The sequence below is a fragment of the Columba livia genome, chromosome 2 (genome assembly GCF_036013475.1).
Source record: "Columba livia isolate bColLiv1 breed racing homer chromosome 2, bColLiv1.pat.W.v2, whole genome shotgun sequence".
Classification (NCBI taxonomy): domain Eukaryota; kingdom Metazoa; phylum Chordata; class Aves; order Columbiformes; family Columbidae; genus Columba; species Columba livia.
Window position 1 is genome coordinate 89,525,478 of NC_088603.1, and position 11,623 is coordinate 89,537,100.

Genomic DNA, 11,623 nt, shown 5'->3' on the forward strand with positions numbered 1-11,623 from the left:
CAAGTTGGGTGGAAGTGTGCTGAAGTATTACCAGGCCTGTATAAAATAGAACCAGAAATAGTTGGTCAACTTTAAAAATATATCACTTGTGGATTTACATTGAAAATATACTTTTTTTTTTTGGTTCACAGACACAAAATTACAGAAAATTAGTGAATTGTGTTGTTGGCACATTTCAGGGAGTGTCAGTTGAAAAGGCTGGAAATTAGTATGTAATTAAATTTGGCCAGATCTGTGTTTTTTTTTTTTTTTCTGTGTGTGTGGTATTGTTGTTGTTGGGGTTTACTTGGTTGGTTTGGTTTTGTTTTGCTTGTGTTTTTTTGCTGGTGTTTTTTTTGTTTGTTTAGTGGGTTGGGTTTTTTTCAGTGGCAGTTTTAAAAGTTGCGATATTAAAAGTCTGAAAGTTGAATACATAACTTACCCTCTCTTGAATCAATTAGAAATTGGATGTTGTTATATCCTAAACAGATACTTTGTGATCATTTCAACTTTTAATCAAAAATTCAATTTTTTGTTTCCTTGTTGAATGGGCTGCTTTAAAACATTCTCTGTAAGTCTCTTCCTGAAGTGTCATCTGGAAGCCTTGGCCAGCACAAGATGCTTGCTCGTGTGTGCTTGTTTGATGATGGCTAGATACCATCAATGCCCTTTACTATCCTGCATCCTCATGAACAAATTCTTTGCATTGGTCACAGGCTATGTGTCTTATGGGGCTGGGACATAATTCCATGAGACTCCCTGTCACTGTTACCACCACTGTCACCATCACTGCTGCAGCAGGGACCTAAGAACCAGTTGTCTACTCTTCTGCTTCGTACTGTGGGGTGTTGCTCTCTCGGACATTTCACCTGCTCTTTCCAGTTATCCACCAAATCCTGATTTCACATCTTTCAGGAACAATGAGACTTTCACAAACATCCTTTTGTGGCATTAGCATATTGCCAAAATAACATTGCATACAAATGGTGTGTTCTCAAGAATTGAGAAACACCCAGGTACCAGAGTAATGGGTTCTGTGAACCAGTAAATCCAGTGATTAAAGAAATTCTCAGCAGGTACAGAAGGTAAAAAGGAGCAGAGTGGTGCACCTGTTTGATATAGCTTGCAGAATCAAAGTCTAAAAAATATCTTTTTGTTTTTCTCTTTAATAGCAACTCACAAGTTCAGGAAAAATATCCATATCCTGATAGGAGGTAAAAGTAAAATTAACCCTTTTCTCTTTTGCCTCTGATGCCCCTTGGAAAACAAAACAAAACAAAACAAAACAAAAAACAGTTGTGCTGTATATCACCTTTCCTTTAGATGTTGGAATTCAGAAATACCTTTCCCTACATTTTTCATAGTCATTGTTTTGACAGTGCATTTTCATACACCTCTTCTGTTTCTGCAGGAAAGTACTGAAGTGAAATATAGTGGAAGTGCAATAGTCTCCCTTTCCTAGACCCTCACAGCTAAGCTCCTTTCTAATTCTGCAGTGTCTCAGCAGCAGCTGAGGTTGAGAAACATGTTTGAGCACTGGAAATCAGTGCTCCACTATAGACATGACTTTACCAACTTAGGTTAAATTGACATTTAAAGTCTAATATTGCATCAAGGAAGTGTAGCAATGTTGAAAAGGGGAAAAGGGCTGGTGTAGCTGGTAAATACATCTTCCACTGCTGGAGTGGATAAGTTTGTCCATTTTTCCTGCTAAAGAAGCAGTGATCATACAGGCAGTTCCGCTGGGAGAGGTGCAGAGGGATGGGTGGGGGTGACAGTGGGAGGGTGAAAAGATAAACTGCTTCATGTCCAGTATAAGGTTAGGATGTAATTTATTCACAGAAATGAGAGTGGTTGTAGAAAGGTGGAGTGATTACACTACATACAGGCAGATGCCTTGCAGTTGCAATCTCAGTTTTGTACCCTAAATGAGGGAAACATGAACATGTGCATAGATTAATCAGCATGAGGGACATTGTTACCAAGAGTCAGAATCATCCTGTGTCTGCAGTGGTGAGCTCCTCCTTCCAGCTAGTTGGGAGCTAAAAAAGACATTAGCTGTGAAACAACAACCTGAAGACAATAGTTCCATTAAAATGGAACAAACATGCCTAACCATTCTGATGTCATTTGATTTCAGCCATAAAAGAGGAAACTAACCAGAGTGAAATGGCTGAAGACCTGTGCAAGATAGGGTCAGAAAGATCCCTCGTGCTGGATAGACTAGCAAGTAACGTCGCCAAACGTAAGAGCTCTATGCCTCAGAAATTTGTTGGTAAGAGTTAAACGTTTGCTGTCTCCTAAAAAATAAATGAAAACAAACCCCAAAATCCATCTCACAGGGTTTTTACTTTTGCTTTATGATTTTACTTGTTTTTCTAAATTAGCAATGTCTCTATAGAAGCAGATAGAGCTATGTGCTAGCAGGAAAAAACAAACAAACAAACAAACAAAAACCCATCAAACTTCTCCAGCATAAATTTCTGTATGATTAATTTTCCACATCTAGAGACTAATTTTAAGTTTTTTCCTGTCTTTTCTAATTCTTATGAACCAGATCATTACAAGATCTGGGCAGGCTCTTGAAGTTGCCTTGAGAACCTGAAGATAGAAATAGAAGTTTCCTATTGGGAAAGCATTTGACCACACTTTCAGGGTTATTTTATTAACTTCTTGGATGACATCCAGATCTGGGTATATTGGTGTTTGTGAAAGCATTTGTGAAGACTTGAGCATAGGCTAGATAATATTCTTCATGCCTTCATAGATTCTGTATACATTTACAGCCCAAAATGATAATAGAAATAAATAAACCTAGGTCTGGGTCTGAGAACAATACGTAAAATAAAAGATCTTTGAATAGATTCTATATATGATACAAAACCTTCATGCCCATTTGCACCTAGTATTTTTTATCTTAACAATGAAAATATGGAGGCTAGATGCATAAAAATGGAGGCTATACCTACAATTGCTTTCTTTGTTAAGCCTATATGAAGTAGTGGTTACATCAGTTTCGTAACAGTGACAGCCACAGACAATGTTTTGTCAGATATGTAGAGTTGGTCTTCAATTAATAAAAATATGGGAGATCAGACGACAGAATATTCTCATAGGTAGTTAGGGTCTTTTATAATTCTCTGCACATTCCTGTATAAAATTATTCCAAAGGAGACAATCAGAGAACACCAAAGTCTTTGGAAAAAAAAAAAACACCATACATTAGAAGGTCTTCAGCCAAAAGTCAAGGCAAAAAAGGCCAGTTTATGGGACAGAAATGCCAAATATACCTTCTTTAATGAAGACAGAAGGGTGAAAGGAAAGCTAGTATTTTTAAGACAAGGAAAAGGGAATCTCAGCTATGTCAGGAGGTGCAACAAGGTTTGAAACGGAAGTCCGAGATTGTCTTCAAGTCCAAAGGCAACAATTTCAGGAGGTATTCAAGGATAAGAAATGCTTATGCTTTCAAAGGATGAAACTTGTAGTAGAGATAATTACCAAAAATATATCAACTATATGAGGCAAACCTGATTTATTTAGACACTCTAGTAACTGATTACATTAGGCAAAATACTAATTCTATGAAAGCTTCAGGAAGACCAGAATTGTTAAAATGTAAAATGTACTAGGAAGTATCCTACATGTGATGTATCTGTGGGTGTGGACTAGATTTTTCATTCTCATTTTCTCTCTTTCTCCCTGAGAAACAATACAGGCAGACAGTTTAAATAGGACTTTTAGGAGGGCAGTGTTTCCTGTCAATTTTTCAGGGTGCGGTGTCCTGTCAATTATTCAGGGTGCGGTGTAGGAAGACAACCTACTGACAGCAGATATTTATGGAAATTTACTAATCTTCAAAAGGACGAAATTTTCTGACAAGAAATGCCCCCAAATCCTTTCCTTTCCAACCCCCACCTGCTGCTTCATGTAATAGGTACATTCCTGATTAACACAAGGTTGGACCAGCTGGTCAGGAGAGCTTATTGCTCTGGTAGATTGCCGTGTCATCCCAATCCCTCTGCTGAATTCCAGGGAGAAGGAGCAAATGGCATTCTTTACGTAAAGGAATGACTGCTTCTTCACTCATTTTTCTCAAGGTTAAATTCATTACCTTTCAAAAATGAGATTGTTCACCAAATAAAGCCAGTTATCTGTAAAAATCTCTCTGTATTTCAAACTAGAATAGCTGGCAAACTAGACTAGAGAGCAAAACTGGGCCATCCAAACTAGAGAGTGAGGACTGCAGGTGAGGTTGAAACATTTATCATGTTAAAACTATAGAAAAAAAAGAAGAAAAGGAGGGAGAGGAAGAGGGAGAGGGAGAGGAGGAAAAGGAAAAGGAAAAGGAAAAGGAAAAGGAAAAGGAAAAGGAAAAGGAAAAGGAAAAGGAAAAGGAAAAGGAAAAATATATGCACTGAGTGTATTTTTATTATTTAGGTATCTGCTGCAGAATCCTGAGCAGTTCAAACCTTGAAGTGCATCAAACCATTGGCAGTTTAATTTACTTATGCTCTAATAACCACAGAAATGAGCTATTATTTTTAATGAGTGCAAGTATTATCTGCATTGCCCAGATATAGAAATGATACCTGCCTACCTCAAGTTTGTGTCTGTTTCAGACATTCTGCTTGGAAACAGATTTTTCTTATGAGCACTTGATCCTCTCAGTCCAACTACCAACTAGTTATGCTACATAAAGCAAATACTACCCAAGAAACAGCTATGAAAATAATGCCTTCTGGATGCCCAAAATTTTGTGTATAATGAAGACTGGTCCCACTTTTCAGTGGTATACAGTGCCTATGGAGTACAAATTATTTTGGCCTCATTTTTCCCCCCTTGAGTCAAGGGATATTCATATTAGGAAAGTTTTTCTGTATTTAATTCAAAAGTCCTTCAAAACACCTATTTTGAATCTTAAGACTGAAACTTTGCTTGAAAACTACACCATTAAAAAAGGCAAATCTGGAAGAAAAAAGAATGCACCGCAGTAGAGGGGGGCTCAAATTGTCAGAATAATAGGGAAAGGAAACAAGAGGAAGCAGAAGCTTGGGCAGCACAGCTGGAAGGTGTCTGTGCCCTACATCCATTATAGGAACTTACGCAATGCTCAAGAGTGTTTCTTTCTCTGCTTGCAGAACACGGACAAACTAGTATGAAACCAGATCTTGTGGGAAATGTAGACAGCAGGACTTTCTACACTTCAGTCCCATCATTCATTGCAATAATGTCATACTAGAAGTATTCTGCGCTCTTCACTGACTCTGAATAGTCGATTTGAGTAGAAACTGGGTGGGAAGTTGTTGATAAATTAATTTGCAGATCTTCTGGTAAATTTTTCATGCTCCTATTGGCAGTTCTTTTAGACAAAGTAGGACTTTCCAAGGACTACCAGCAAATGTCATGTTGATTAGGAAATAGTGACAGCACCTCATAGAGATGTTTGTGGCTTTCAATGAATTTCCCAAGATCTACAGATCTAGAAAATCCACCCGGACCATAAACAATATGTTACTGATAGTCCCTAGGAACTTATGGGGATTTTTTATCACTTTGCACTTGCACAAAATTAATTAGGGGCCTGATAATAACTTTGATAGTTTACCTTGTTTGAGAAGACTGTTCAGGTTCATAAAATCAGCATCTGTGCATCTAAATAGTTTCTCTCACTCCTAATCTTTACCTTCTATGTTTTGCTTTGTCTTATCTATCCATGAATTTTGAGAAATTGTAGTGAAACCCAGCATTCAGTACGAGGGTATCCAGCTAGAGATACATTAATGCAGTCTGACTTTTGGCATCCCAAATCAAAGTCAGAAGTAACAAGTAATGATGTTGCTATATACAGGCCCTACCTCCTAGGAAAAACATATTCCAACTACAAATGCACTTTAATTTTTTCCATGGTTCTTGGCTGCGCCCGTAGTTAATAACTTTTTGACACACAGTTCTGGTAATGTGTCTAACACAGCTTATTTAAAAAAAAAAAGGTGTATGTGGGAGGTGTCAGTATGAAATTTAAGTTTTTGTTGATTTTTCCCCAAAACTACATTGGGCCACATTGCCAATGTGGGTTATTTGTAAGAAACTGAAGGTCTAAAACTAAAGCATACAATTTCCAGTCTAAAATTGTAATATTTTAGGGATAAATATTGATAACGTGCTTCACACTCTGAAGCATGAAGGCCAGGTTCACTGCAGCTGTGCTGGTGCATTGTCTTCACGAACCACAAAGGCAGCCTCAGCTCCGTGTAGGAGGCAGATGAGGGAGTCCAGTCAGAAAGCAGAGAGGATGAAGCACTTGATGCCATGAGTCCCCATATAATTATTTCCAGAACGTGTTTGCATCTAGTTGATTTCCCAAAGACCTCAAATTACTTTGCAGGTTAAAACAAAACAAAACAAAACAAAACAAAACAAACACCAACCAACAATTTTTCTGAATGGCTGTATTGAAGAACTATGAATACCTCAGGTGAATTTCAGAGGTGGATTTGATGAACTCTTTTCTTCCATATTGTTGTTTTAATAATCCATGATATTCCGTTCCTTAATTATGTAGAAATCAACCCTCTAACTCCTGACTGTTCTTCACTGCAGGTGAAAAATGTCTGCCTGATCTTCCATATGATGCCACCACCAACTATGAGAAGGAGAATGAGATAATGCAGACGCACGTTATAGACCAGGCCATTAACAACGCCATCAGTTACCTGGGGGCAGAGTCCTTGCGTCCCCTTGTCCAGACACCACCAGGTGGTTCTGAGGTTGTGCCTGTCATCAGCTCCATGTATCAGCTCCACAAACCCCTTGGGGACAATCAGGCTCGCTCCAACCACACAGCTCAGGACAGCGCAGTGGAAAACTTGTTGCTGCTTTCCAAAGCCAAATCTGTCTCTTCCGAAAGAGATGCCTCACCCAGCAACAGCTGCCAAGACTCAACAGATACAGAGAGCAATAATGAGGAACGCAGTGGTTTAATTTACCTGACAAACCACATAGGTCCCCATGCAAGAAATGGCATCTCTATAAAAGAAGAAAACAGGCAGTACGATGTCTTGAGGGCAGGTACTGACAATTCCCAGGATGCTTTCAAAGTGATCAGCAGCAATGGGGAGCAGGTGAAAGTTTACAAGTGCGAACACTGTCGAGTCCTTTTCTTGGATCACGTGATGTATACGATCCATATGGGCTGCCATGGGTTCCGTGATCCTTTCGAATGCAACATGTGTGGCTACCATAGCCAGGACAGGTACGAATTCTCTTCCCACATAACTCGAGGAGAGCACCGTTTCCACATGAGCTAAAACTCCTCCGGCACAGATCTGGCCTCAACAGCTGTGTTACTGGAGCTGCACGAGCCACGACAGCAACAAAGCACAAGTCAGCTGGACAGTAAAAGCGACAAGAGAATCAGAAGTTCAGCTATCATCTCCCACAAGAAGAGATTTTTCCTTTTGGTAGCATGCATTGTAACTCAGTTTTCTAAAATAAGTACTGAAGTTTTTATTGAAAATGTTTGATCACCAAAAACCTTTAGTAATGTAAGTAGGAGCTTTTGTAGTCACGTAGCTGAAAGCCCTTCCCTTCACTGATGCTTCTTGCAAACCTCCCTTGCCAAAACTGTTAACCATGCACAGGACGCACCACGCAAAGGAGGACATGACAGGCAGGAGTGGCCAAGCTTTCTTTCTTAACACCCTGAGCACAGGCCTCTTACACCAGATGTATGTTTTTTGGCTTCCTGGTATTATTTGACTCTTTTGGGAAGATCAACCTCAATTAAAGATGGAGGGCCCCATCCCAGATGACTTTGCAGACAGTTGCAGTGGGACAGGATCCCCAGTCAGAAGGTCCTGAGTTGCTTTGGTGGTAAAAAGTAGAATGTTTCCACCTGCAAGGGTGCTGCTGGTATTGACATCACGGCGTGCCTTGTTTGTGTCACCAGGCAGGCGAGCAAGCATGTGAAAGAGATAAGAAACACCCTTGTAATACACTCTGTGAAGTATGAATTGCATTTAATGTATAGAAAAAGGGTATTGTTGGCTTTTCTTTGAATAAATGTTTTCTCTCCCTATCCAATAAACCCCCACTTTTCATTAAGAAATCCCTCCTCTCTCTGCATAAACAAGTTATGATGTATTTAATTTTTCTTTCTTTCTTTTTAAAATTTTAGTTATATAGAAAAGTATGATGTACAGTCGAGATAAGCACTAGCTAGAAATACATGTGGGGAATGTCTCCTTATGCACATTTTTCATCTTTTTAAACTGCCTGGAAAACATCCAAATGTCCCTCTCTTGCATATGCAAACAATCCCATTGTACTTGCACAGAAGATGTCCTCTTGTAGATTTTGTGGCTCTACTCTTAAGTGTTGCACTTTTAATTATGTTTAAAGCACTGAGCTGAATTAAACCAGCTGATCAAAATTTGCAGCCTTCTCCCTTTTTACTAGCACTTGCTGTTTAATGCGGGACCAAGCCCCTCAAAGGTGCTGAGAACCCCGGCTTCGTATTCAACAAATAATTTCCCCATGTGCTTTAAGTTACTTTTACTTCAGTGGAACTAATGTTAAGTTTAAAAAAAATGGTATTTTGCTGAATAGAGACCAGAGACTGCAGCACTTTGCAAAGTGCAGTAAAATCCACCAAGACCTTACTCCATGGCAGGTTCTGCTGCAGATACTGTAACTTCAGTTAGAATAAAAACTTCTATGATTAATGGATTTTAACCCTAAACACAGCTGATATTATTTTTTTTAATATCTTCTTCTTAACTTCCTCTTCCAAATAGTTCATTCTTCTCCCTGAACTCCCTCATACTTTAAGATTGGGCAAAAAATAAATTTTTGCAGCTGCATAAAAATCTGTCATTGGTGCTGCAATACTTCCTGGGCAACATTCGTAAAAATAACCCATCTTATTAACTTAATATATAAATACTTCCACTCTGTATAATTAGTGGATATTCTCCAACAAACACAGTCATATAACCAACAAGAACAGCAGTCTCGTCACACACTTACATGTTTTCCATTCATAAGTGTATGCAAGCACATATATTTTTTATAAGAGAGATTTGATGGAACTGTGAACATTTATACCTAGGCCAATTTGGCCTGATAAGTGTAGCTATATTTGATATACATTTCCTATATATACATACTATTACAGACATGCAGAGTTCCTTGTTCTGCTTTCACTTTTGCAGGTGTAAGTCAAGAGCAACAACACCAAACTTACAGGAAAGATACTGATGAGATAATGAATTACAAATGTATGCTTTTACAATCTCATGTCTTAGCTCTTCATGCCAACTGTAAGAAAGACACTCAGTTCATACGACACATGGGCACAGAGGTGTTTTTACACTGAAAGTACATGCCTATGTAGTAGCTTTGTCCCCAGATGTGAATGCTATGTATGAACGTCCATGGACCACTGCACATACACAACAACAGTGAAAACAAATCACAAGTACGTTAGGTGGGCTACTACATACAGAATGGCCAACAACCCTGCAAAAAAAAATGAGCAGTGTAAGCTAGAGGCCCAAAGGTGATCCCCTCTATTCCCACATTATAGGTCAGTTGCCTCAAAAGGCATATTGCTCATTACCTTCCAGCCCAACACACTGTGCAGAGGGTGACCACAAGGAATCGTTGGCCACTTTCACGCCCCAGAGAAATTGTGTCATCTATGGTTGCTACACATTCAGCTTCAAGGCAGGCTGTACCTGGCAATGAGGCACTGACAAATATTTTGTATAGAAATGACCTGAAGAGGACCTTCAAGGGGGTACCTTACGGTGATGAGTTTACTTTATTACTTTCTGTTCAAATAAAGTTGAAATGTGTTCATTTTTTCAGAGGTGGTAGGATACCTTCGATTCTTCTTGCACCTCTCCACTTTTGACTGATACCAACCAAGAAGGGACAAAGTCATTTCCCAGCTCTGCTGCAACGTCCTGTGTGTAGTCACATGTTAGCTGTACAGAAACATTCTGCTTTTATTGCTCTTGCAGCAATTTCCTACTGAGCTTAGATTTAGGCCACTATATACCCTATGCCGTAATTTTTTTAACCTTTCATTTTAACTTCATTTTAAGACATCCCAAGCTATAAAAAGGAGGGAGACAGGAGGTCACTCAGGTGCTTTTGTTGCTTTGCTTTTACTAAAATCCAACACGAATAAAGCCACATTCATTAACCATGTAAATAAGCACAGCTCCAGAGGAGTTTAAGACTGCCTTGAACTTAGTTTTTAAATATGATTTCTGATTATTGGGTAGGTTCACTGCCTTTGCAGCACTGCTGTGCACACATGCACATGTGTGAGTTTCCGTGTCGCTTTTCTTGTCGACATGCACATGCTCGATCTGTACGTTTGTGTATCATTAATATTTTATATACATACGTATATGTATATATATCTAAAATGGTTCATATGACATGATGATGCACTGTCAGTCACAGTAGGTTTGTTTCCTGGGTCTGGAGTTTCCTTATTTATACTATAACAGAATATGTTGATGTTGTATATTGAACAGTACAGTAGTATAAGTAAGTATAGTAAGACACAGTGTATCAGAGGGCATAGTCTAAAGGCAGGAGCAAACAGCATCCTCTGTTCATGAAGGGGCTTCTTTAGGTTTGCCTTTTTTAGGTGTTTTTTTATTTTCTGTACAAAATCAATTTGTTCAGAAATAAGTGTTTTGATAATTTTATTTATGAACATATGCAATGATGGCAGGAAAATAGGATGTTGCGTGTCTGTACATTGAAAAAAACTGTGCCCTCATAAAACTATAATTTAGTGTAATATCCCTTTTTATCTTTTTTTTTAATTATTATTTTTTATTTTGCTATGGTGCAATACCCTGATATGGTTTAGCTGAACCCTAAAACAAGTAAATATGGTGACTTGCTTTAATTTTATATCTGTTTTTAAAAAGTAAAAAATAACCACCTCTCAGCCCTTCCCCAAACACTGCCTTTTCTGATAGAGAAGTTGTATTTACACACCTTTTTGTTTTTGCTGTGATTTTATATTGTAACTTCATTTTTCTTTGAGAACATTGTATTTAAAAAAAAAAAAAAGCAAATTTCATAAAAAATTGGATATGTTCTTAAATTATGTCTACAATGTGAGATGTATCTTTTAAGACAAGAGAACATGGTAAAAAACCCAAGCCCAAGCCCCAGAACATTTTTGCCACTCTCCAAGTGGGTGACGAAGGCAGAAGAGCTGGATGCTCTGTGTATGGGGTGGTGACTCTGTGTGTATATGTGTGGGCAATGTATGGTGAGATGCAGACACCACTCCGTGGGCAGCGAGGCAGCGCTGAGCATCGTGCATGGCCTCAGCCTCTGCTGCCACACCTGTAGCCTGCACCATGGTGAGTTCATCCTTGCTCCCCTCACAAACCATCTTCTGTGGTCAAAAACAGTCCCACCATGTCTGTCACTCTGCACGCACCAGCTGTGTGAAGCAGCCTTGCTAAGCCAACTCCACCTGAAGATCAAGTCCTATGTTGTCCACCTCCTATCTGGAGCGTCCCCGGCCACAAAACTCACAGAGCTGCTGACTTTGAGAAGGTTTCTTCCTTTCCAGCCCTCTCCTCCTACCCTTCCCTCCCACCAG

General features: G+C 39.0%; 1 protein-coding gene across 27 annotated transcripts in view; it reads left to right on the forward strand.

Annotated features, from left to right (window-relative positions):
• The window catches only part of IKZF1 (IKAROS family zinc finger 1), a 70,809-nt gene extending 59,711 nt beyond the window's left edge, over nucleotides 1-11,098 (forward strand). For 15 of the 27 annotated variants that reach the window (XM_065052743.1, XM_065052744.1, XM_065052740.1 and 12 more), the window contains 2 exons: nucleotides 2,120-2,254; nucleotides 6,580-11,098. In XM_065052743.1, the coding sequence (XP_064908815.1) occupies nucleotides 2,120-2,254; nucleotides 6,580-7,286 (842 nt within the window). In that variant the 3' untranslated portion in view covers nucleotides 7,287-11,098. The remainder of the gene's footprint in view (nucleotides 1-2,119; nucleotides 2,255-6,579) is intronic. The other 12 variants (XM_065052751.1, XM_065052753.1, XM_065052760.1 and 9 more) reach the window with 2 other exon arrangements.
• The last annotated feature ends 525 nt before the right edge of the window (nucleotides 11,099-11,623 follow it).